This window comes from Hevea brasiliensis, chromosome 3 (assembly GCF_030052815.1).
Source record: "Hevea brasiliensis isolate MT/VB/25A 57/8 chromosome 3, ASM3005281v1, whole genome shotgun sequence".
Classification (NCBI taxonomy): Eukaryota; Viridiplantae; Streptophyta; class Magnoliopsida; order Malpighiales; family Euphorbiaceae; genus Hevea; species Hevea brasiliensis.
Window position 1 is genome coordinate 108710408 of NC_079495.1, and position 25481 is coordinate 108735888.

The 25481-nt window shown below is 32.9% G+C and overlaps 3 protein-coding genes across 3 annotated transcripts; all 3 read left to right on the top strand.

Moving 5' to 3' along the window:
- The first annotated feature begins 2493 nt into the window (after window positions 1–2493).
- Window positions 2494–7196, top strand: LOC110633482 (FRIGIDA-like protein 5). The gene is made up of 6 exons (XM_058144543.1): window positions 2494–3985; window positions 4302–4474; window positions 4547–4949; window positions 5468–6058; window positions 6264–6442; window positions 6524–7196. The coding sequence occupies exons 1-6, from the start codon at window positions 2566–2568 to the stop codon at window positions 7070–7072; spliced, it is 3315 nt and encodes a 1104-aa protein (XP_058000526.1). The 5' UTR covers window positions 2494–2565; the 3' UTR covers window positions 7073–7196.
- An 846-nt stretch (window positions 7197–8042) lies between these two features.
- LOC110635506 (bifunctional 3-dehydroquinate dehydratase/shikimate dehydrogenase, chloroplastic) lies at window positions 8043–11662 on the top strand. Its single transcript, XM_021784868.2, has 11 exons — window positions 8043–8175; window positions 8287–8522; window positions 8961–9066; window positions 9236–9454; window positions 9543–9892; window positions 10015–10078; window positions 10214–10322; window positions 10420–10569; window positions 10680–10828; window positions 10924–11086; window positions 11331–11662. The coding sequence occupies exons 1-11, from the start codon at window positions 8161–8163 to the stop codon at window positions 11372–11374; spliced, it is 1605 nt and encodes a 534-aa protein (XP_021640560.2). The 5' UTR covers window positions 8043–8160; the 3' UTR covers window positions 11375–11662.
- A 5561-nt stretch (window positions 11663–17223) lies between these two features.
- LOC110633474 (bifunctional 3-dehydroquinate dehydratase/shikimate dehydrogenase, chloroplastic) lies at window positions 17224–20620 on the top strand. Its single transcript, XM_021782082.2, has 11 exons — window positions 17224–17490; window positions 17606–17841; window positions 18195–18300; window positions 18470–18688; window positions 18776–19125; window positions 19250–19313; window positions 19409–19514; window positions 19611–19754; window positions 19836–19984; window positions 20094–20256; window positions 20370–20620. Exons 1-11 carry the CDS (start codon window positions 17476–17478, stop codon window positions 20411–20413), a joined length of 1596 nt encoding a protein of 531 aa, XP_021637774.2. The 5' UTR covers window positions 17224–17475; the 3' UTR covers window positions 20414–20620.
- Window positions 20621–25481: the final 4861 nt, after the last annotated feature.

Sequence of the window (25481 nt, forward strand, 5' to 3'; positions counted from 1 at the left end):
GTTTTTCCCTTTTTTTTCCCCCTCAATCCTGCATTATTGATTTTGGCTGCTGTGAATGAACTTGAAAGCAAAGGATCATATTCTATCAGTCAACTTCATTCTGGAATTCAAATTGAATTTTATATTTTGTGTATTTAATTTAATTCTAGAACTTTGTCATAATTAAAACAAACTCTTATTAAATTAGATGGAATTTAAAATGAATTTCACAAAATTCATATAACCAAGTACCATTAATTTCACTCTTAAATTTTTATGAGACATGTGAATTTATTTTATATTTATTATGAATTTATTATGGATTTTTTGGAATTTTATAGAAAATTTTTAATTTTATTCTTGAGACTAGTTTGAATAATGGAGACATTCTAAAATTATATAAATATGAACTCTATAAAATTTAATTAAATTTTATATTTTAATTTGTGCCATATCAAATAATAGAATTCATTTTAAATAAATTCTAAAATTTATAGTCGAATCATAGTTTATAATCGAATTTTTAGTTTATTTATTTAATTTAACACGTATTTATAATTTATTTTGTAACTAGTAAACCCCTGTGGTTGGCAACTATTAATGTTTTTGTTTTATATTAAATTTCTTAATTTTATTTTACGTTTTTTAATATAAATTATAAAATTAAATAATATATAAGAATTCTTTTTTTTTGCAAATTGTATATTTTTATAGATTTAAATTCTTCTGCTTTCTATAATAATTAATAATTTATTTTAAATATTTAATTTTAATTATTTTGTTATTTAAATATAAATTAACATATATAAATATAATATTTTTAGTAATTATTCCACATATTATTTTTATAACTTATTTTATCAATATCAAAATTATATTAATTAAAATAGTATGTTCTAAATTTATAGAAAAAATGATATTAACAATAATTATGTAAAACATAAAAAATAATAAAATCATGATTAACTTTTATTTTTTGATAAGTAATATTTAGGTTCCGTTTGTTTCATAGAAAATAATTTATATATAATGTAAAAATATTTTTCGTTATTTGGTTGTAATATTAAATTAATGATATGTATTTATTTCATATATATATAAATGTATTCACATTTTAATAAGACTGTTAAAGTTCAGAAAATAAAAAAATGACTTTCTCTTTTAAAAAATAGAAGTCATTTTCTTAAAAAATAACTTAGTTTTCTTTTGACGAAGAAAATATTTTCTATTGATTAATTTTTCTAAGTACCCAAAATATCAGAAAATGTAAAAAATACTTTTCAAAAAAATATTTTTCATGAAATAAATGGAGCCTTAAATTTGAAATTAATTTTAAGTTAATTATAATAATATAATAATAATAACAATTTCTACACATACCTTTGAAAAAAAAATCTACTTGTACAAAAAATTAATTTTTTGTTAATATAGTGAAGAAAAAATAATTAAAAAATTAAATAAGATATTTTTATATATAACTATATTTGCATATAAAACAATTAAAGAAAATACTTTTTACTAAATAGGATATAAATTAGTTAAGTAATTTCTTATTGATATGAGTGAAAATTGATTTATTAATCAAGAAAAAAAAAAGGAAATCAATTAAAATTAATTTAGAAATTTCCTATTTAAGTAGATGCAAAATAGTTTATTAATGAAGAAAGGAAAACAAATTGAAAATTAATAAGTAATTTGTTATTATTTTAATAGGTCAATTTCTCTTTACAGCATGTGATATGGTAATATTAAAAAAAAAAAAACTTACCTGTTACTATATATATATAAAATAATTATTTTTTCATTTAAATTATTAAAAGTTATTTTTATGAAATTTGATAATTTATAGGTTAATATTTTATTTTTTTAAAGAATATATAAATTATACTTCTTTAAAATCAGAAGAATATATTCTTCTTAAAAAAAAATTAATTTTACTAAATAAATTATATTACTCAATAATGAAATTTAACCGAATAAATAGGAGTGGCGTTAAAAAAAATTTTTAGACACCAATGTTATTTATAATATTAATTTAAAAAATTATTAATTGTACTAATTGTTTGCATATTTTATAGGGTCGATGTTATATATTCAACAAATGACATAATAAATATAATTAATTTATTAAAGAAAATCCAAACAGAGCTCTTCTAAGACCAATATCTGATCTTAGTTTATTCATGATGATATTCTTCAGTCAAATGGATTAATACTTTTGCAATATTTTTTTATCAAAATACTTTTATAATTATATTATACACATGCATCCTTTTTTAAAAAGGTAATTAATTTATTAATTTTTAATATACTTCTGTTTCATATATTATTAAAAATTAAAAATAATTTAGTAAAATAAAATAATATTTTAATTGAGTATATATTAAAAAAAAAATTATTATTTGATTATATTAATGATAAATTTTCATTTATTAATCCTTCTTGGCTAAGGAATCCTTACCCACGATGACGTCTTGACGTCAGCAATCTGCGAACCGACTGTCTTTGGTCGTCTTTTTTATAACCAAAATAAAAAGCAGAGCCTCCTTTTTCTGTAGCGACGCTTACTGATAGTCATAGGCTTCAATGGAGGATAATATTTCCTCTGAGTTGAAACTCTCCGACTTAAGGAGACAAACCTTTCGCCGAACCATCGATCAACTTCAAGATCGCGCTTCTTCGATTCTCTTACTTACCCTTCAATGGAAGGACATAGAGGATCACTTCGCCTCCGCTCACAATGCCATCGAACAACGCGCCGTGGAGCTTGATTCTTTCCAAGAATCGGTTCAACAGACTTTGGAGGATGTCAAGAAGCGAGAGAGGGAGTTGGAACTTGTTCAAGAATTTGTGAAAGAGAGATTTAGAGAGATTGAGGCCAAAGAGAAGGATTTTGAGTTGAATCAAAGGAAGGAGATTGAGGAGAGGAAGAGAGAAATTGAGCGGATTGAGAAATCTGGCAGAGAGTTAGAGTTGAAATTGAGAGAGATTAGAGATGCTGAGAAGAAGCTTGAGTTGTTTAATGATTCAATTGAGAAGAGGGCTGCTGAGGTTAGAGAGATTTTGAGCGAGACTGAAGTGAAAGAGAAGGAATGTGAGCGATTTTTCAATGAATTGAAGTTGAAAAAGGAACAAATTGAAGAGCATTGCAAAGAACTTGCGCTCAAAGAAGAAAATTTTAGCAGGCGGATTTTGGAATTTGAAGCGAAGGAAAGGAAATTTGAGGAAAAATACGAAGAATTCAGAGTGAAAGATGAGAAGATTGATGGTAAATTTAACGATCTTGAATTGAAGGAGAAGCTAATTAAAGCACGGTGTGAGAAAGTGGAATCTGAAAAAAAGAAGTTTATGGAACGATGTAAAGAGTTTGAAGAGAAGAAGAGACAATTTGAAAAACAGTGCAGAGAACTGGAAATGAAAGAGAAGCATTTTGTTCATGGTCATACTATCCGCGTGAAGATTGAGCCACCAAATACCAGTGTGGTTGACAATGCTGTGGACTATCCCAATGCTAATCTTCATTTTTCTGTGAATATGGATGGGAAGGCCTTGCAGATTTTCTTAAATGAGCATCGTGGGGAGTATGATTCAATGAGGAATGAGGTACTTGTTGCACTAGGATTCTCATCCGACCCTGCAAAGCTTGTATTGGATGCAATGCAAGGGTTTTTCCCTCCCCATTTGAAAAAGGGAGATATGGAGTTCGAAGAAGAGGTTGTTAGAAGGAGTTGCATACTCTTACTAGAGCAACTGATGAAAATATCACCAGAAATTAGGCCTCATGTGAAAAAAGAAGCAATGAGACTTGCCTTTGATTGGAGAACAAAAATTAAGGGAGACGCTGGGCATTCTCTTGAGGTCTTAGGGTTTTTGCAGCTTTTAGCTTCTTATGGACTGGTCTCTGCTTTTGATGCTGATGATCTCTTAACTCAATTGGAGATAGTTGCAAAACATCGCCAGTCTCCTGAATTATTTCGTGTCCTGGGTTTTGCAGAAAAGATATCTGGTACGTTTCTAAGGTTTAAGCTTCATGTAATAGTACACATATATGTATTTTAACAAATAGTTATCTGGAAGTTCTTTATGTCTAAGCTATCATGTAATTTTCCCTTCTTTCATGAAATATATACCTCTATACGTGTGCGCTTGTGTTAATGAATATTGTCCTATATTTTCTTTGTAGTTAGTACTATAATATTGAAGTTGCAATGCTTCTTTAAGAACCTCATTTACGCCATTCAGTTCATTATTCTTCTCATTTAATTTTGTTATCTTCTTGTCTCCCAATGGGGTTATCATTATATCTGCAATATGTGCAACAGGTTTTATTCAAAATCTTATCAGAAAGAAGCAGCATGTTGAGGCCATTAGATTTATTTATGCTTTTGAGCTAGTTAATGAGTTCCCACCTGTACCTTTATTGAATGATTACCTAAAGGGTTCCAAGAGTGCTGCCAAAAAGTTTAGAAAGGGAAACAAATCACTTGAAGGACAGGTATGTTACCATTCTCCCTTTTTATATCATGCCTCCTCCCTAGTTTGTGTTCTTACAAGAAATTGTTAACAGACTGAGGCCACAAACAAAAGAATAGCTGATCTGAGTTGTGCAGTAAGATGCATTGAAGAATTCAATATTGAATTTGGACCCTCACTTGGAAACCTTAAGCATTTGATAGATGTTATGGAGAGACAAATCTCAAATAGAAAAACAAAGGTGGCTGCCTTTGCATGCAAGAAACGAAGGAATAGGAAGAAACGTTTGCCCCCTAATTATGCTGCAGTTGATGCCCCTGTGCTTGCCCCCAAATCTGCATCCACCACAAGTGTGGCTCTTACCAGTTTTCCATCGACCACCTCAAATTCTGTGCCTTTCCCCAAGACTCGATCACAACAGTTGAGTGGAAGTAAACGTTCTTGGACAGATATGTCACCAAAAGATCTTCCAAATTCTTGTTCTGGTGCTGATCAGGGTAGGCCACATTTGAGTTGTCTAGATACTGAAGTTTGGTAGGCTTCAATATGATTCTTTATACTAGTTCTCATCTGAATAATTTAGTGTGATTAGTACATTTAGGAGTATGATTAACTTTGCTCTGTGCATTATAATACATCCTTGAATGCACCTCCTATTACATGCAAATGCTAATATGCTGTAGCTTAGGACACCCAGAATACTCATCCCTATGCACCATTTAAAATCAGCACTGGGTACTACCTGATATTTGTAACTGCTACATGATATTTTCCTTTTTGTTGCCATGACCTCTTTGAATTCTGGACATAAATTATCTGCACTTCCTTGATAAATTTGTATATCTGCACTGCTACACCATTGTCATTTGTTACTAGGTTCTTACCTAGAGAACCCAATGCTTCAGCTTTTGTAGTGCAACTTCGCTCTTTTTTGCCTGCCTCTTTTGGTTTATATTTCTGATTCACATGTTGGCCAATTTAGTGGTAATCAATGTTTCTTGTTTCACTTGGTTAGCAAACCGCTTTGATCCTTTCCATGCAAAGACTCAGCAATCCTCATTAGGAGATTCACCACTAGAAAGCAAGGAGGCTTCTTCATCCCTGGATCCTCAGCATAAGCCTAAAGCTTTTTCTTTTAACAGGAGTAAGGAGGATTTGAAACTGTTACTTAAAAAACATGACGATAATGATTTAGAACATGGTGAGATTGCTGCTGCTCTTCGACTTGCATGTGATCCGGGAAGGCTTGTTTTGGATGTAATGAATGCTTCCCATCCTTTCAACTTGAAGAGAAATAAGGACATCAAGTTACGAGTTTCAAAAAAGAGTTGTATCTTATTGCTGGAGCAGTTAAGGATGGTCTCACCCCAGATTAATCCTGATATAAAAGAAGAGGCTAAAAAAGTTGCATTTTATTGGGAAACAACATTGGCAGAGAAGAAAAATGATCATTTGGAGGTCATTTGTTTCCTACAGTTTTTAGCTGCCTATGGTTTGGCCTCTACTTTCGATGCAGACAAACTTCTTGTTCTTCTGGATGCTGATGAGTGGCGTAAAGAGGCTGCTGATTTGGTTCAAGTACTTGGTTTAGCAGATAAGATCCCAAGTAAGTACTTTGTCCTGTATTGATTTTTGTCATCATTAATTTATCCAATATGCCATGCTGTGACAGTCTGCGTTACTCATGGAAACTGTTGAGAAGTTTTCTTTGCATATGGCAACACACATATCTTTTCACTACTACTACTAGTAGCAATTGCCTCATTTTGAGTAGTTTGATGGTATTTACGGTAACTTCTTTGCCATAACAGATTTTATTCAAAATCTCATTAAGAAGGAGCAGCCAATAGAGGCTGTTAAATATATCTATGCATTAGATATGGTCGACAAGTTCCCACCGGTACCCATTTTAAAGGACTATTTGAGCAATTCTTCCAAAAAGAATGTTAAGCAACTATCCAGGAAAAAGAGAAAATCTAATGGAGGGCAGGTATATGATCACAATGTATTTTGTTTTGGACTATTATTAGTTTCTTAAGGAATATCATGTAAAGATTTATTAACCTTGCAGATTCAAGCCATTGTCAAAGAGGTAAAAGCATTGAAAGCTGTGGTCAAATGCATCACGGATTGCAAGATTGATGGCATCTCACCTGCAATCCTCAAAGAACAAATTGTCCAACTGGAAAAACAGAAAGAAGAGAAAGTTCTTATCATTGAAAAATCAAAAGCCAAAATCACACCTTGTTCCTCGTCTAAATCTAAATTAGATCAGCAGGTCTCTCTTTCCTCTGCACCAACTTCTGTCACTGCCCCTAACACTGAACTGCAACAGCAGAGTGGAAAAAAGCGTCCTAGAATACATGTTTCATCAGAGGATCCTCCAAAAGCATCCATTCGTGGCACACCTGTAGTTCATTCAATGCAACCTCCCCAGCAGCATCCACCAGGTTTTGTTGCAACTCAAGGTGCTCCTTACATGTATCCACCGCCCAGACACTATAGTTTGGCAGGCTATCCTCCTAACATTATGCAGTTTGACTCCTATAATTCTAATGTTAGTTCCTCTTACCGTTGGACAAATGTTAATCTTGGACACTGGAATCCAGTGCCCTTCTGAACGACCTAGTGCTGCACCCGAGTGCGAATGATGATCATTCGCGGTGATCGTTGCGTTTCCTGTATCTTTCAGTGGTAATTTTCCACATTTGTGCAATCAATATATTTATCTTTGTGTTTGGTCAGATGTCTTGTCTTTAGAATAAGCTTGTTCATAAGATTACCCATCACTACTTGAATGTTTGATGTAACTGTTTTGGGAAAACACGATTTCAAAAATATTTTATTAGACTAGAAGGTTGACTGAAATTAAATTAGAATTAAATTAAAGTCAATTAAATTTAAAATTAATTCAGTTTCAAATTTTTTTTATTTTTTAAACTAAAATGATTGATATGATTTCAATTTTAATTTTAATTTAACAATTCATAAGAAAAATACTAAAACACTACTAGAAAACACAGCACAAAATGATGCGTAAATTCATGTAGACAAGACAATCATATCGAGTATCAGACTTATAGAATGAGTTCCACCAATTTGATGACTGATGGTGCTTGAGGCGGGATTAGAAATTTTTAGGGTGAAAAATAAATATTAAAAAAAAATAAATGAGTCTTGATAAAAATATAAGAATTAAAATAAAAATATAAAATATTTAAGCGATTAAAATTAAATAATTTAAAAAAAATGAATGAGATTTACATAGACTACTTTTCGAGCAAAACTAAATTTGGATGATTTTTCTCTTTAATCACAAATTAATAGGCAAATTACTATTTCATCCTTAAAAATGTGTGGTGGGAAGGATTACTTGTGCGATGTGAATTAATCTGTGAGTTAAGTGAAACTGCATGCTAATACAATTAGCACAGTTTCAACACATCCACCTAATTTTCAATTACGGCCAGGGCGCATTTAAATTGCTTGTTACCTGCAGGCTGCTGCCACCAAAAGTTCCAGTCTTGAGTCCTGAAAACAAGAAAATGTGGTAAAGATGTTGTTAAAGACCTTCAAATTTAGTTTCAGAGACCATGTGCTATAAAATCACTGGACACTCTTACACGGATTATAACTCAGCTCCTAGGAGTCTTAATTCTCAAGAAACTTGGCAGCTATCTAGTTGCAGCAACACCTCCATCCTCCACCATGGGAAGCGTTCCGGTACATTTTTCTTTATTCATGAATGTCATTATCATTATACTTCTTTCCCTGCATTTTCAGCTAGTTGTTTCACTGATCATTTTTCTGACTCTTGTGTTGGTGTTGTATTAGTTCACAATGTCTGATCTTCAACTGGGTTTTAAAGAAGTTCAGAGCAGCCCTACCTTGCTATGTACTCCACTAATGGGAACTACTGTCGACCAAATGTTGATTGAGATGCAAAGAGCAAAGGAAATAGGTGCAGATGTTGTCGAAATCCGGATAGACTGCCTGAAAAACCTCAATCCTCGCCAAGATCTTGAAATCCTCATTAAACAATCTCCTCTTCCCACCCTGGTCACTTACAGGTAATGAAATGACCAAGTCTGAAAATTTAATATCTGTTGTTGAATGTTATTTATCGATTTATTTATTGTATTTACACTTTTTTTTTTAACTGTAATGCATATATGACAAAAAAAAAAAAGGGAAAATCTTACTTTTTAAAGAGGGTCAAAACCTTTATGCGATTCCACAATATATATTTATTCTTATACTTTTAAAAGTAAGATAGACGTAGACAGGTCTAACTCACTTAAAAAAATTAGCTCAAGGGAGGAGTGGCCAAACCCATATAAAACATTACCCTATCCCAAATCAAATGTGGGATATTAACGGAGTTTAAACCATGATCTCTTGTATCATAAGGCAAGTGTTCAACCGTTCGGCTATTAGCTCAATGGCCATTATAGCAACTTTTGCTTCATTATTACAACCCTCTAAATGAAAATTGTCCTGCTTCTCAGACCAACTTGGGAAGGTGGTCAATATGATGGTGATGAAATCAAAAGACAGGATGCACTTCGTTTAGCAATGCAGTTGGGAGCTAATTGTATTGATATTGAGCTTGAGGTAATTAATGCATTGCAGAGTAGCTAGATACATTAGCATTAACTCAAAATTTGGGATTTCTTATAGGAGTTTGTGGCTTCCAATCTCAATGAAATTGGGAAAGGAGAGGGTTAGCCCTGTTGTAATTGTAAATATGAAGCTAGATTCTTATGCTTCACATATTCTGCAGGTTGCTTATGACTTCAACAATTCAATATCTAGAAGCAAGCCTGATAACTTCAAGGTCATTGTTTCTTCTCACAATTTTCATAATACTCCATCTGCTGAAGCCATTGCCAGTCTTGTTGCTAGAATTCAAGCTACTGGAGCTGACATTGTCAAGATTGCAACAACTGCTTTAGACATTACAGATTGTGCTCGTATTTTTCAGATTATGGTGCATTCTCAGGTAAGGTAACAGTGCACATTCCCCGAAAGTGTTTCTTGAAAATTTCAAATGCATTCAACCGAGCTGTTTCCATATTATTTTTTTGTAGGTCCCAATAATCGGAATTGCTATGGGTGAGAGGGGCTTGATTTCGCGGTTGCTTAGCCCCAAGTTTGGTGGATTCCTGACTTATGGTGCACTGGAGGCAGGTGCTATATCAGCTCCTGGACAACCAACTGCAAAGGATATGTTGGATTTATACAACTTCAGGCTTATGAGGCCTGATACCAAAGTGTATGGCATTATTGGGAAGCCTGTTGGTCACAGCAAGAGTCCTCTCTTGTTCAACGCATCATTTAAGTCTGTTGGTCTTAACGCAGTTTACATGCACTTTCTGGTGGATGATGTGGAGAAGTTTTTCAACACCTATTCATCTGTTGATTTTACTTCTGGATGCAGGTGATTCTCCTTCTTTGAAATCATTGGCCACAGCATTATTTACCTGCCAAAATTCCTCGGAAAAATAGTAAGGCTTTTGTATTTCCTTGGAGCAAACTAATGGTTTTTATTTCGGTATGCAGCTGCACTATCCCCCATAAGGAAGTTGCACTCAAATGCATGGATGAAATTGACCCCATTGCCAAGGTATTGAGTACCCTGGAGTTTGAAAATGCTTCAACATCAACAACATTGTCCAGAGATTCATAATCAACATGCTCTAGATATTAGCAATCTTATATTGTTATATTTCACTGTAATGAACCTTATACGATTGTCTAGTCTATAGGTGCTGTGAACACTATTATTAGGAGGCCTGGTGATGGGAAGCTGATAGGTTATAATACAGATAGTGAGGCTTCATTAACTGCTATGGAGGATGCTTTAAAAGGTAATGAAATAGGATACTCAATACTGTACCTTTGGTCATTGATAGATTTTCAAATCTAGTTATTGACACATAGATATTGTGCATTTGAATATTACAGAACAAGGATACATCAATAGCAGAACATCTTTTAGCTCTTCACTAACTGGAAGACAATTTGTGCTAGTTGGTGCTGGAGGGGCGGGAAGAGCACTTGCATTTGGTGCTAAAAGTAGAGGAGCCCGTGTAATCATTTTCGATGTTGATTTTGGTATATACATTATTATCATTTTTCTTTTTTTTTGCTGCAGCAAACTGAGTGGTATCTTAATAAACTGGAAAATCTAAAATCATTTTCATCTCTAATGTTTGTCTAAAAAGAGAGAGCAAAGTCTCTGGCTCATGGTGTTTCGGGTGAAGCTCAGCCTTTTGAAAGTCTAGTTCACTTTCAGCCAGAGAATGGAGCAATCCTTGCAAATGCAACACCATTAGGAATGCATCCAAATACAGATAGAATTCCTGTAGCTGAGGTTCTTTCTACTTCACAGCTAGGAACAAAATTCAATTTCAGGCTTTTTTGTTATTGAATTTAAAACCTTCTGTTCATTTTTTTTTCTGTTTCAAGGAAACCTTGGGGATCTACCAGCTGGTCTTTGATGCTGTCTATACGCCTAGAAAAACCAGACTATTAAAAGAAGCTGAAGCAGCAGGAGCAATCATAGTGAGTGGGGTTGAAATGTTCTTCAGACAGGCAATTGGCCAGTTCCACCTCTTCACGGGCAGAGAAGGTACCTTTCTATTTATTTGCTCAATCTCTGACATTGGCTATTCCAAATTAAGTCCCTTTTGGGGTCTAACTTTGAGGACAAATTGGAAATCATTCTTTAAAATTCCCAACTTTGAAGCACCTTACTTGCTTAAGATACTTGTTTTATGGCTGTTACCCAATCCTGATTTGCTGAAGTTATCAATTCTGTAGTTTTCAAATATATCTCACTTTTGCTAGCTTTCGTTTGTTGTCTATTGTGGCAGCACCTAAAGATTTCATTCGAGAGATCGTTTTAGCCAAGTTCTGATGCATTTTTCTACAAGCTGATGAAGTGCTCAAACCAGCTTCAACATTATTTGGTTGGTGCAAATTAATTCGTTGCCATATAAAGTCCTATCCTCAATTTCTACCAATAACTCAAGTGTAAAGCCATCAGAAACAGAATTTTCATGAACAGAAATTGATTTACAATAGAAATTGTACAATGAAAAATTTAATCTCAGCATAAGCATGTTTTAGTAGACCCTGTGTAATAGTGCGTTTTATGTATGAGTAACATCAAGAGCATTATATTTCAGTGCTATATTTAAATTAATAGATTTTTCTTGCCTGGTCTACTGTGAACCTAAGATACAAGATGTAGGAGGGGATTCACTTATTAAATACATGGGGTCTCACATGGTAGGCAAAGAAAAAATTTTGTTAACAATTCACCTCCACGTAAGCATGTGAAGATACAATATGGGATAAGGGACCATATAAGAAATTTTGTTAACAATAACAATGGAGGCTGGATAAAGTTGATAAAACGTAAATAAAATGTTAAATAGAAAATGTAGTAATAATTCTCTACCAGTTTGTAGAATATAGGTGTTTTGAATTGCAGTTGAGGTGAAATTGAACTATCTGTGAAACAATCTTTCCCTCTACAATTTTGGTCGTCAGCATATGTTTTTGTGTGATGGAGAGTGTGTCGTACAACATTTCTGATAATATGATGTCTAGACGTCGGACGAGTAGAAACATTGAGAAAACCATGGCACATGACTGAGAAGCAGAGGCAGGCACGAAGGTTGGTGATCGATAAACTCCGTTCCCCTGCAGGCTGCTGGAGAAGGGAAGGTGCCATTCGCATGCATGGAGTTGGGTTGGGTTGTTGACTCACAATGTCCTCTCTCCACTTCCATTGCATATCATGGACCACCTCCATTATTTACCTGTCCCTAGGCAGCACACATTTCACTTTCTAAATTCAATTTCTTTATAGATATTTTCATCTTCATCACTTTCCTCTTCTTCTTTTCGCTTTCAGCTCTCATGATTCTCATCTTATTCTTTGTTTTGTTTTGGCTAATTGAAAAAAAAAAAAAAAACCCGCTAAGGTCAAATCCTATTATATTCAAAATTACAAATTTTGTATCAAATATCAAAATCTTAACTTTTAACTTTTATCACAACTGTATTGGTAAAATTAAATTTACTTAATAGTAAATTACAATACGATACTTAAAGTATTAATTAATTAATACGTAAAAGTTTTAGTTATAATCATTATTTAATGTAAACGTTTAACATTTTTAATTGATTGATTAAATATTGTATTTAAAAAGAAAATATATTTTATATTTATTTTTAAATGAAATTGCATGGTTGACGGTTCTACAATTCTATTATTTTCTTCATAAAGAAAAAGAAAAAAAAATCAATGAAAAAAATTTATATTTAAACTCAATTTATCATGAATTATAGTATTTATTAAATAAAATATACATATTAATTAGAGTAAATTATATATAAATTCACATTTTATTTAATGGATATTATAATTCATGTGAAATATATTTTTTTCAATTATATATTTTTAAAAAAATTACTTTATAAAAAATATAAATTAATTTTTATATAAATTAAATATATAAATATATTTGATCTGATTTAAAAGATAATTATTTAATTTAATTAATAAAAATATATTTTAATTTAAAATTTTATTTAAAAATAAATGTAAAATTTAATTAATATATTAAAAATATAAAATATATTTATTAAATTATAATTATATTTAAAATTTTTATTCATTAATCAAATAAAACTTCAAACATCTAAATTTGATATAATTGTAATGGGTTAGCTAAAGGAAGAAAAGTTGTTATGAAGGTTTGTTGTGAAAATTTGACATTAAAGACGCTGATGAGACTCATCATCATTACAATGCAGAATTAATTAATTAATTAATTAATGAAGATTAGTTAAATGAATTATTTTTTATCTACATATATACATGAATAACTATTCACAAATGGGGTTTCATCACGTAAATAAATTTATACAGATCGTAATTAAATAATTAATATATTATAAAATCAAGAGGATTTTTCAGTATTACAATTATTTCTAAAATGATGAAATTTTTAATTTAAAATTTCACTATTAAATATTATTTGAATAATGAGTAGTTATTTTTTTATTAAATTAAATTGGTAAGCTTATACATATAAATACATAAATAAAATTTTACTCTGTGATATTACCCAATTGCAATATTCAAAAAGAATTACATATTTTTTTTACTCTACCTTCATTAAAAATATATATGATTGGATTTTTAATCAATACATCTTCAATTACATTTTGATGGACACTAATTGAGTTCAACAAGAAAAAAAAAGGTTTAATATATAGAAGATGATTAGATGAGTAGCTCAACTCCAACTCTAGATTATCAAACTCATCAGAAAAATAAAAAAGATAAGGAAAATTTTCGCCTAAACCTGATCTATTATAGATTCAACACATAAATATATTAGATTTATATGTTTAATAAGTGAGTCTCACCGTATGTCTTATGTTTAATTGATATTTTTTAATCTTATGTATGAATATAGAAATTCTATAGTTATTTGGTTGGATACAAAGTATAATTATTTTGTTATGAAAAATAAAATAATTTTACATATATCTACTGTAACACCCTAAATTTTTAAATTTATTATTTTGTGAGTAATATTAATATTTTAATTTTATTTAAATTTTAGGAAATTTTTTGAAATTTTTTGAATTTTAAAAATCGGGTTTGATTTCCTGAAAATATAAAACTTTGATGATTTTTAAAAATTAATTTAAAGACCACGTAGCAAAACAAAAAATATATTTGGAGTCAACGAATTTTTCTAAATTTTTTAAAATTTTTTTGAAATTTTTGGGCCTCATTTTCGATCCCAAGACAGAGTAAAAATTTACAATTTTGTATCTTAAATCGACCGGTCGAATCGAACCGGACCGGATCGGACTGATCGAATCAGACCGACCCTTTTCTTTTTCTTCTTCCTTCTCTCTTGCGCGCCCAACCTCTCCTCCTTTCCCTCTAGTTTTCTCTCTCCTCCCTCCTCCCCAGGCCGCACCGCCGCCACCCAGCCCTCCTCACCTCGTCGGCGCGCCACCCCAGCCTTCCCCCATCGCCAGCCTCAGCCGGGAAAACCGAGAAAACGCGTGCAAAGCCGCACGAAGCGCATGAGTCGCTTTGGCTTCGTGCCGAATCCGCCGATCCGCCACCGACAAGGTGGTCTTGTGTCAAACACCATCTACACCTCGAGAGCTTTCCATAGACACCAAGAACACCAAAATCCATCGAGCAGTTTGTCCAATTTTTGTCCGGGAAGTTTTAGCCCATTTCAACTTTTGGGCTAGATTTCTAGCAAACCGTGAACCCCACGAGGAAACCGAAAGTACCAGAGCGCTCCACTCGTTGAGACCTTCGCGGCAATATAAATTTCGAAATTTTTCAACACTGTTTTTCGGTGGGTCCCACGAAATTTCGCAATATTTTTCCTAGCATTAAATTAGCTTAGAAAATTCCTTAAAAATTTTATACTAACCCCCGTGTTATGGGCTTCGTGTAGGTACCTTCAATTCACGGAAATTCGACAGTTGTCTGGGTCTGTGAATTTCCGGCCAGACAGATCGACTACAAAAAAAGTCTTGGAATTGGATCGAGATTTTGGCTACCCCATCATTGTCAGAAGTCCCGAGCGCGTTTCTGAGATCGAATCGGCATAGGTAAACCCGAACCTTACTTTTTTGTAATTTTCTAGTGCTTAAATGGGATTAAAAATTCATAAAATATTCGTGATAGCTCAGAAAATTATGATTCTTTTTGCATTAGCCTAGTAATATTGCTAAGGACCGCAGGGCAAAGTTTTAGAATTTTTAAAGTTTATTTAGGTAGTTTTTGCAAAAAAGGGTCAATTATAAGGACTAAACTGTAATTTTACATATTGTGATTGATGACTGTTTGGATGGGCCCAGGAGGGGCTGTGTGATATGATTGAGTTGTGGGTGTATAGTTGGTGGATATAGAAGTGTGTTTTAAACCTATTTGTAGGTTGAGTAGGTCCTAGGTACAGGGGAGACTCTGCTGGATTTTCGGCACGACTTAGGACGTATTTGGTCTTTTCTTAGTTTGTATTGAGTCAATTGTATTAAATAATTGTAATAAAATTGTCAGGTGAGCCGGGACAGCCTTCTTCCTCCGTCCAGCCGCCACAATGACTGTTGTCAAGTCTGTGAGTAAAATATTAATTTTAATTGTAATTTCGATATTATTATATGTTCAAGCATGTCCATGCATCACTTATATGTAAATATCTATGTAGTTAAACTCTAGGCATGTTTTATGTTGCATTCATAACTGTTAAGTGCCATGGATGTTGTTGTGGTAATTGGGAGCAGTGTGCGTGAGTTGGCATGCGTGTGGTGTGGTGTTGGCTATGGACAGGACGGGTAGACACGGCTTGAGATCTTCGCTGGGACTTGGTCCTTCGGGGTAGACACGGCTTGAGTTCTTCGCTGGGACCCCGATTTGGTTTATTAAGTTAAAGTCCGAGCTGAGTTCTTCGCTGGCACAGGTTAGATTAAGAGAGCTGTATAAGGGATCAGCTCCCATATATGTATTGTTTGACATTATCGGGTGTGTGAGTGCTCCAAATTACCTTTTTGTGGTTATGATGTGAAAGTATTACCGATGTTGCATTTCATTCTACAGGGTGCTTTAGCTTTAGATAGCTATAGAGATGATGGTTAAATTGATATTTTACTCTCTGAGTCGAAGGCTCACTCCTGTTCATTATTTTTCAGGCTACAGGAGGATTATTATTGTGGTTAACCTGCTTTTTAACTTTGCAGGTTGTTTATTAATGTTTGTGTAATTTTGTTAACTCCTAGAATTTTCGCATATGTTAGAAATATTTATTTGATTTGGGTCTGTAATATAATTACCATATTGGGCCTGTAAACTTATTATATACATGTATGTTGGACTGGATGAGGGAACTGAGCTCCCATTTATTTTTGTGACATTTGAGTATGTTGAGGGTGAGCTGAGCTCCCCAATTGATTATATATTGTGTCAACAGGTCGGATAAGTCAAAAACTTTCCGTTGAAAGGTTCATTTTATGGCCGGACTCTGTCCGGTTAAATTTTTGAAATTGGGCCCAAATGGGCCTTAGAGTTTGGTTGATGAATAGTTAGGCTTACTATGGGACTCGGGGGCTTTAGGTTGGCCCAAGTCTTAGTACCGGTCCGGTTCATAGGTTGGGTCGTGACATCTACTATTTATCTTATTATATTTTTATAAAATAATTTTTTTTTCATAAATTACTTAATTATGAAAATTTTATTAATTTAAAAAATCTAAGAGATAAATTATGTATAGTAAATTTTGTTAAAAAATTATATGTTTTGGTTTATTAAAAATTATTTATTAGATTTTTAAAAAAATATTATGTGTTTTTTTACATGAAGAAATTTTTTTATTATTAAGTTGATAAAATTTCTGTAATTAACTACTTTATAAAAAAAATAATCATTTTATAAAAATGTCATGAAATAAGTTATAAATTTATGTGAAATTCACCGTATGCAAAAATATTTTCATAATTTAATAAAATTATTAAATTAAAAAATAAAAAATTAACTTCTTTTCATTTTTCTTATAAATGAATTTGTTTTCTCTTTGATTAAGAAAATCCTTTGACCGGGTGCCTCAAATGCGTGAAACAAAGGGAGGCTAAAGGATGAATTTTCTCTTGATAAAGGAAAACTGCTTGCCACAGTAAGCTCAGCTTCAACCCATTCACCTAATTTTCGATTACAGCCAGGCGGCACTTAACTTTTTACCTGTAGGCTGGTGCCACCAAAAGGTCCAGTCTTGACTAAAAAGAAGATGTGTTAAAGATGTTGTTAAAGACCTTCAAATTTAGTTTCAGAAACCATATGCTATAAAACCATTGGACACTCTTATACGTACTATAACTCAGCTCCTAGGAGTCTACGGCCACTGAATTCTAGCTAACTTCCCCCAAGAAACTTCACAGCCACCTAGTAACACCACCACCACCACCCCCTCCACCATGGGAAGCCTTCCGGTAGATTTTTCTTTCTTTGTGAATGTTTTTTATTAATATATTTCTTTCCCTGCATTTTCAATAGTTGTTTCATTGATCATTTTTAACAGACTTTTTGTGTGTGTGTGTGTGTTAGTTCACAATGTCTGATCTTCAACTGGGTTCTAAAGCAGTTCAGAGCAGCCCTACCTTGCTATGTACTCCACTAATGGGAACCACTGTCGACCAAATGTTGATTGAGATGCAAAGAGCCAAGGAAATCAGTGCTGATGTTGTCGAAATCCGGCTAGACTGCCTGAAAAACTTCAATCCTCGCCAAGATCTTGAAATCCTCATTAAACAATCTCCTCTTCCCACCCTGGTCACTTACAGGTAATGAAATGACCAAGTCTGAAAGTTTGTTATCTGTTCTTGAATGTTGGTTATTTTGTTTGTTTTTTTACTTGCACACACAGTCTCTCTGTTACAGTAATACATAAATGAAAAAAAAAAAATCCAATTTTAAAAAGAAGGTCAAAACCTGTATGCGATTCCTTCTTCTTCTTCTTTTTTTTTTTTTTTACTTCGAAAACTTTTAAACGGGATGGATGTTTCAGGGTTTAAACCATGATCTCTTGCCCTATGAAACAAGTGCTCGACCGTTGGGCTATTAGCTCAACGGCGATTCCAGAAACTTTTTTCCTTTGTTGTAACAACCTCTAAAATGAAAACTTCATGCTTTTCAGACCAAGTTGGGAAGGTGGTCAATATGAGGGTGATGAAACCAAGAGACAGGATGCACTTCGTTTAGCAATGCAGTTGGGAGCTAATTATATTGATATTGAGCTTGAGGTAATTAATACATTGCAGAGTAGCTAGATACATTAGCATTAACTCAAATTTTGGGATTTCTTATTGGAGTTTGTGGCTTCCAATCTCAGTGCAATTGGGAAAGGAGAGGGTTAGCCCTGTTGTAATTGTAAATGTGAAGCTAGATTCTTATGCTTCACGTATTCTGCAGGTTGCTCATGACTTCAACAGTTCAATATCTGGAAGCAAGCCTGATAACTTCAAGGTCATTGTTTCTTCTCACAATTTTCATAATACTCCATCTGCCGAGGCCATTGCCAATCTTGTTGCAAGAATTCAAGCTAGTGGAGCTGACATTGTCAGTATTGCAACGACTGCTTTAGACATTACAGATTGTGCTCGTATTTTTCAGATTATGGTGCATTCTCAGGTGAAGCAATATTGTACATTCCCTGAAAGTGTTCCATGAAAATTTCGGTTGCGTTCATCTGAGCTGTTTCCATGTAAATTTTTGTAGGTCCCAATAATCGGAATTGTTATGGGTGAGAGGGGCTTGATTTCTCGGTTGCTTAGCCCCAAGTTTGGTGGATACCTGACTTATGGTGCACTGGAGCAAGGTGCTATATCAGCTCCTGGACAACCAACTGCAAAGGATTTGTTGGATTTATACAACTTCAGGCTTATAAGGCCTGATACCAAAGTGTATGGCATTATTGGGAAACCTGTTGGTCACAGCAAGAGTCCTCTCTTGTTCAACGCATCATTTAAGTCCGTTGGCCTTAACGCAGTTTACATGCATTTTCTGGTGGATGACGTGGAGAAGTTTTTCAACACCTATTCATCTATTGATTTTGCTTCTGGATGCAGGCACAGTCTCTTTTTTTTGAAATCCTTAGCGAGAGCATTATTTACCTGTCAAAATTCCCTGGAAAAATGGTAAGGCTTCTGTATTTCTTTGGAGCAAACTAATGGATTTTATTTGGGTATGCAGCTGCACTATCCCTCATAAGGAGGTTGCACTTAAATGCATGAATGAAATTGACCCCATTGCCAAGGTATTTAATACCCTAACACCCTGCTGCAATAACCATCTCTACAATTTTAAGTATGAAATTTGGTTAATTGTTAGTTCATTCTTTAATACCTGAAGAAAATTGGAGCAATCAACAACATTGTCAGGAGACCTGATGGGACTTTAATGGCTTACAACACTGACTACATTGGTGCCATTTCTGCGATCGAGGATGGACTACGAGGTAACTAATTAAATCTGTTTTTGAGAAATGAGAAGCTAAAAATTCTGTTAAGAGAGGTCTTTTTGTGCTGGCTCTCTGATTGTTCTTGCTTGGCAGAACTAAATGGCGCAGTCCCAGCAGGTACCTCACCCTTATCTGGTAAACTGTTTGTGGTTCTGGGAGCTGGGGGTGCTGGCAAGTCGCTTGCCTATGGTGGTGCACAAAAAGGAGCAAGAGTTGTGGTTGCCAATCGAACATTTGGTAAGAATCTGGTACTGGTTTAGTTTTTTAGTTATTATAATGAGTCAAATTATTGGTAATTTGGATTTCTCCTCACTTCAGAACGAGCTAAGGAGCTGGCTGACAAAGTTGGTGGCCAAGCAATGACCCTTGCAGAAGTAGAACATTTCCACCCAGAAGAAGGAATGGTTCTTGCAAATACCACATCTGTGGGAATGAAACCCAACTTTGATGCCACCCCATTAGCAAAGGTTTGCCTCCACCTTCCCATCTAATTTCTCCATGGATCTGTGATTCTTTGGCAGAAAAATTTTAAGAATATGCAGATTCTGAGGGAGGGATCTTTTCTGTATTCTGCAGCATGCCTTGAAACATTATTGCCTAGTCTTTGATGCCATTTACACGCCAAAAGACACAAGACTCTTACGGGAAGCAAGAGAAAGTGGAGCTGTTATCGTCTATGGAACAGAAATGTTGATTCGTCAAGGCTTTGAACAGTACAAGAACTTCACTGGCTTGCCTGGTAAGATCAACCAGAGTTCAATGACAAATTTTATGAATGATTAAAGAGTACTAGCACTAATTTGTGTGCTTTTAATTCTTTTTTCCCTTTTGTTTTTGGGTTTCCAATTACAGCACCAGAAGAATTGTTCAGGCAACTCATGGAGAAACATGCATAAGAAGCAATATAATTCCAAGTCTTGTCTACTGTTTTAGTTGAAACCATCTCCTTTTCTGCCACAAGTTATAGCTAGTGATTTTAATTACTAAGTTGTACCAATAAATTTTCTTTGAGAATCAATTAATGATTGTTGAACGATTATGTCTGGTGAATGGACCTTGAATAGAAGGAATCTTGTCTAGTGCCTGTTATTTGGGAAAATCAATCCGGTTACACGCTTCAATGATACAATTTGGTTAAACTGTGCCATTCTGCAGTTGATTTGTTTTGGAAAGCTTGATGATTTTCTAACATAGTATTTTATTATCAAATTAATACATATTTTACTATAATCTCAATAATTTAATTATTTATTAATTTTATTATAATCTCAATAATTTAATTATTTTTTAATTACGATATAAAAATCTTAAATCATACATAAAAGTATATATAAATTAAATTGCAATTGATAATTTCAAGGTTTGGAAATGGACCAAAATTTAAGAAGCTATGGCCTATAGGCACATTGCAAGTTAACCCATTAAGATCAAGAGGCTCGTCAAATCTACTAAGATAGTCTTAGCTTTATATCTATTAATTAAAATGCCCTCATATCTTTATTTTGCATAACTACATCATATTATTAATAAATCACTAATTTAACTCAAGCAAATAACTCCATTTACGAGTTTACTTTTTATCTTGTTAATTATTGTTAAAATTTTTTACACTAGACCACAACATGATACTCTCTCTAAATTTCCCTTCTAATTTAAAAAATAATAATTTTATTAAATTTAATATTTAAAATTAATTTTATTACCAATTATGAAAATTTATCTTTATTTATTTATCCCTATAAAATCAAAATTTTTATTTATTATAATAATTAAAAATTATTATTTTAAAATATTAATTAATTTAAAAATATCTCGCACAACTTCTTAATTTTTTAGCTCTCAAAATTTAAATCACATTTCTTTAAAATTAATTTTTTAACCAACGGTTAAGAAAATACTAATTTTTTAATCGACGGTTAAGAAAATACTGCAATGAATGTTAATTATGATTTATAAAAATTATTATTTAATAAAAATATAATTTATAAATTTTTATTAATTAATTATTTGATCATTTAAAATATAAATTTATATGATAGTGAAAGTTGAATCATATTTATAGCAACACTAAAAGATTAGACGAGGACCTTATGATTGAACTCGATTATAAAGACAAATGGAGTCTAGTACAAATTTAATATAACAGCTGTATCAAACCTTTTGTTAACCGTAGGTCAGACGATCTTGTTGATAATTCAAGACTTGCAATTGAAAGGAGAAGAATTTGCTAAAATTAACCAACTTTTGAAGTCATCGACTGTAATTATTTGCTTTGCCACCAAATTATTAAGACGCCGACTCCTGACCCACTGAGCACTGTGGCGGCTTTCTCTACCCAACTCCGGCCATGAATTTTCGACCGACTGGCGTAAAAATAGTTGATTGTGCAATCATCATTTAAGGGTTTATGTTATTTCTGGTTTCTAGGGTTTAAGGAACGCTGTGGATCTTAGATTCCTCTTCTCCTTCCTTTCTTCCTTCATATTATTTCTCCTTCCTTTCTTCCTTCATATTATTTCTAACCGCTGCATGTCCTTTAATTATGAAACTGCAATGCACTCAAGAAAGCAAAGGATGTGTTTGATAGTAGGGGTGTGCAATCGGTCGGTTCGGTTCTGAACCGAACCGAACCGATAAAACTGAAAACCGAAAATAAAAAATTTTTAAAACCGAACCGATTGATAAGAGAAAACCGAACCGAATCGAACCGATAAATATTGGTTCGGTTCGGTTTTAAACCGATCAAACCGAAATTTATAAAATTTCATTTTTTTAACATTAAATCTAAATAATAAAAACATAAAAACAGAAAAAATTAGAAATCAAAACTAAAAAATCTTAAGGTTCGGTTCGGTTTTCTTTGATTTCGGTTCGGTTTGATTCAGTTCGATTCAATTTGATTCGATTTTTTTTGATTTCTTATATATATTAATAATTTCGGTTCGGTTCGGTTTTTTTGATTTTTTATGAAAATAACCGAACCGAACCGAACCGATTAACCGAAATTATCAAAATTATAAACCGAACCGAACCGATTAAATTTTAAAACCGAACCGATTGAACTGAATTAATCAACTTGGTTCGGTTTTTCGGTTTAAACCGAAAACTGTACACTCCTATTTGATAGAATATTAAAAAAATTAAGAATTAAATGCTATTATTATTTATTTTAAAAAATATTTAATTTAACTTATAAGCTGATCAAGTCTACTTATAAGTAGAAAATAGTAAATAGATTAATATTTAATTTAGTTTATAAGTAAAAAAAGATTATTTAAAATAAGTTAAAAATTATAAATAAAAATATCTTACTTATGATTTATTTATGTATTTTAAAATTATTATTTGACTAAATAAAAAGCTATATTATCTTAATAATTTTTAAAAATATTAACATTATTTTCATTTTAAGAACTATAATACTTAATTATATATTATTTTTATATATTATTTTTAATAATTTTAATAAATTAAATTACTCTTAAGCACTTTTTAATTAAATACTTAAATTATTTAAATTTTATTTTAAAATAATTTTATCAAATAATTATTTATTTATTTTTAATTTAACTTTTAATTTAATTTCTTTAAGTATTCAAATAATATTACTCTATGAAAGAAATGTACATGGAGGACAGTTTCTAAACATTCTTGCTGCTGTACCAATAAGTTAAAAGCATCGTGCAATGACTTGCAAGATTGATGCATTTTAATGAAGATTTTAATAGAGGAGTTAATTAATGTCATTTTATCCATGATTTGAAAGGTTTAATTGTTGTAGCAGTGGGTGTAAAATACGCTTTAAGACGTGATGAATCACTATTTTTAAGGTATTAATTGCTTTCACTAGATTGCTGCAAGGTTATGGCAATATACCTTCAGGATACAACAAAGCCTGAAATTTACAAACAGCAACTCTTATACGAACCGAATTTATAGAGTGTCGCAAGGTGTTTTGCGGTCGCCTGAACGAACCCTCACCGAAGTGGGAAAGGGTGAGGAGTCGCCACCTTAGTTTTGAGGGAAACTAAAGAAAACCATTTGTGAAAATAAATTGAAATGAAACCACTTCAAGACAGAGATTCTAGGTTCGGGGTCCGTAAACGGGTGGGGAAGGTGTTAGGCACCCCACCTCGTCCCTTAATAAGGGTAAGTAGATTTAACTTTGCATTAGTTATGAGGGCTTGAATGGACATGTTAATCCTTTTGTCAAAAGGAAATTTTAATTTTTCACTAAATTCGGATCACCTAGATACATAAGTAAATGAGACAACCTTAGTGAATTGACGTCGCATATCATTTTTGGTTTTGGGATTGTTTTGCGTATAGGTTAAAATTAGGTGTGAGAATCGGATAAGAACTCTCCTCCGATCTCTCTTAAATTCTGAGGGGAGATCGGATAAGAATCCTCCTCCGGTCTCTTTTGAAGTATTTAAAATTTAGGATTGAGAATCGGATAAGAACTCTCCTCCGATCTCTTTTAAGTATTTATTAAAATTTTAGCTCAAAGATCGGATAAGAACTCTCCTCCGACCTCCTTTTAAATGTTTATGGAAATTTTATATCGAGAAACAGATAAGAACCCTCTTCCGATCACTTTTAAGTATTTATTAAAATTTTGAGCTGAGAATCGGATAAGAACTCTCCTCCGATCTCTTTTAAATATCTATTGGAATTTTAAGTTGAGAATCGGATAAGAACTCTCCTCCGATCTCTTTTAAATTAACAGGAGCCTGAAAGGGACCTTTCCGATTTCCCGAATTTTAATTTCAGCTACATGTCATAAGGACCTAAAGCTAAGGATTCTGGCGTTCAAAGGTGCTGGGTATAAGGCTTCTTTTAACTAATTGGTACCTTATGACTAGACGGGGGATACTAGACCGACCTCCTAAGTGGTCACTTTACCAATACCTATAAATGCCCGATTTATTCTATTTAGTTATCCAAGGTTTGGTTTCATTTTGTCTTATGACGTCTTGCCTAATGACCTATTGAATTTTCCTAGTGATTCGGCTTCACCATTTCCCTGTCTTATTATTTAGACCTTTTATCATTATAAAAGGACTTTTAAGTTGCCGTTACCTACATTTTGTTTAGTTACTTCTACACTATTCGGGGCCAGAACTCCTGTGGTAAGAAGCGATAAAGATTAATCAAAGAATAGACTGATTAACAAAGAAGTAAACTCGGAAATGACCGTCTTCGTGCTTAAAATACAGTATAAACTTGGTGAAAATTACAAACAGAAAAAGAATAAATGAAATACGTGAATGAAGAAGAACATTTGATAAAAATAACGATATAGCACTCACCTGTAGGAAGTCGAGTCTATTAAACTAACTATGGAATCACAGAAAATAATAGGACTGCAGGTTGATAGCTGGAGGACTAAGGTTCGCCTCGAAATGAAGGATTCAAAATAACCAAGCTTGAATGGAGTTGAGCTTGGACAATATGAATGGAAATAGGAGATAACAAAGACAGAAAGTGAGAATGTCACAGGATAATGAACGGACTGAAAATGAAGAATTTCAGTATTCAAGAATCCCTTTGCAAGAAAACGCTTCAGAAAACTGGTTTCCAAAGTTTTTCTTATAAAATAGCAGAGTAACGAACTGAAATTAAGTTTTCAGAGTTCTTCCACTATGGTCACTGCCTTCTTGTCTATTTTCTTTTTTTTTCCTCCTCTTTTTTTTTTGAACAATTTTCAGGCAGGTATTTATAGGAATCGGGTGCTCCCCATGAAGGGTCAGGATTTATTTTGAGGGAGATGGAGGGTCTGGATTTTGAAGGACATGATCGGATGCTTGAGAATTAAAGAGAACCAAAATGAACGGCTGAGATTATTCTTCAGAATATTCGTCCTTTTCTTCTTTCAATCTGACGGTTTCAAATCCTCTTATCCGGAGCGATCTGAGGGCTAAGAGCGAAAGACGCTGGTCTTGTCGTCTTCTCTCTTGATCC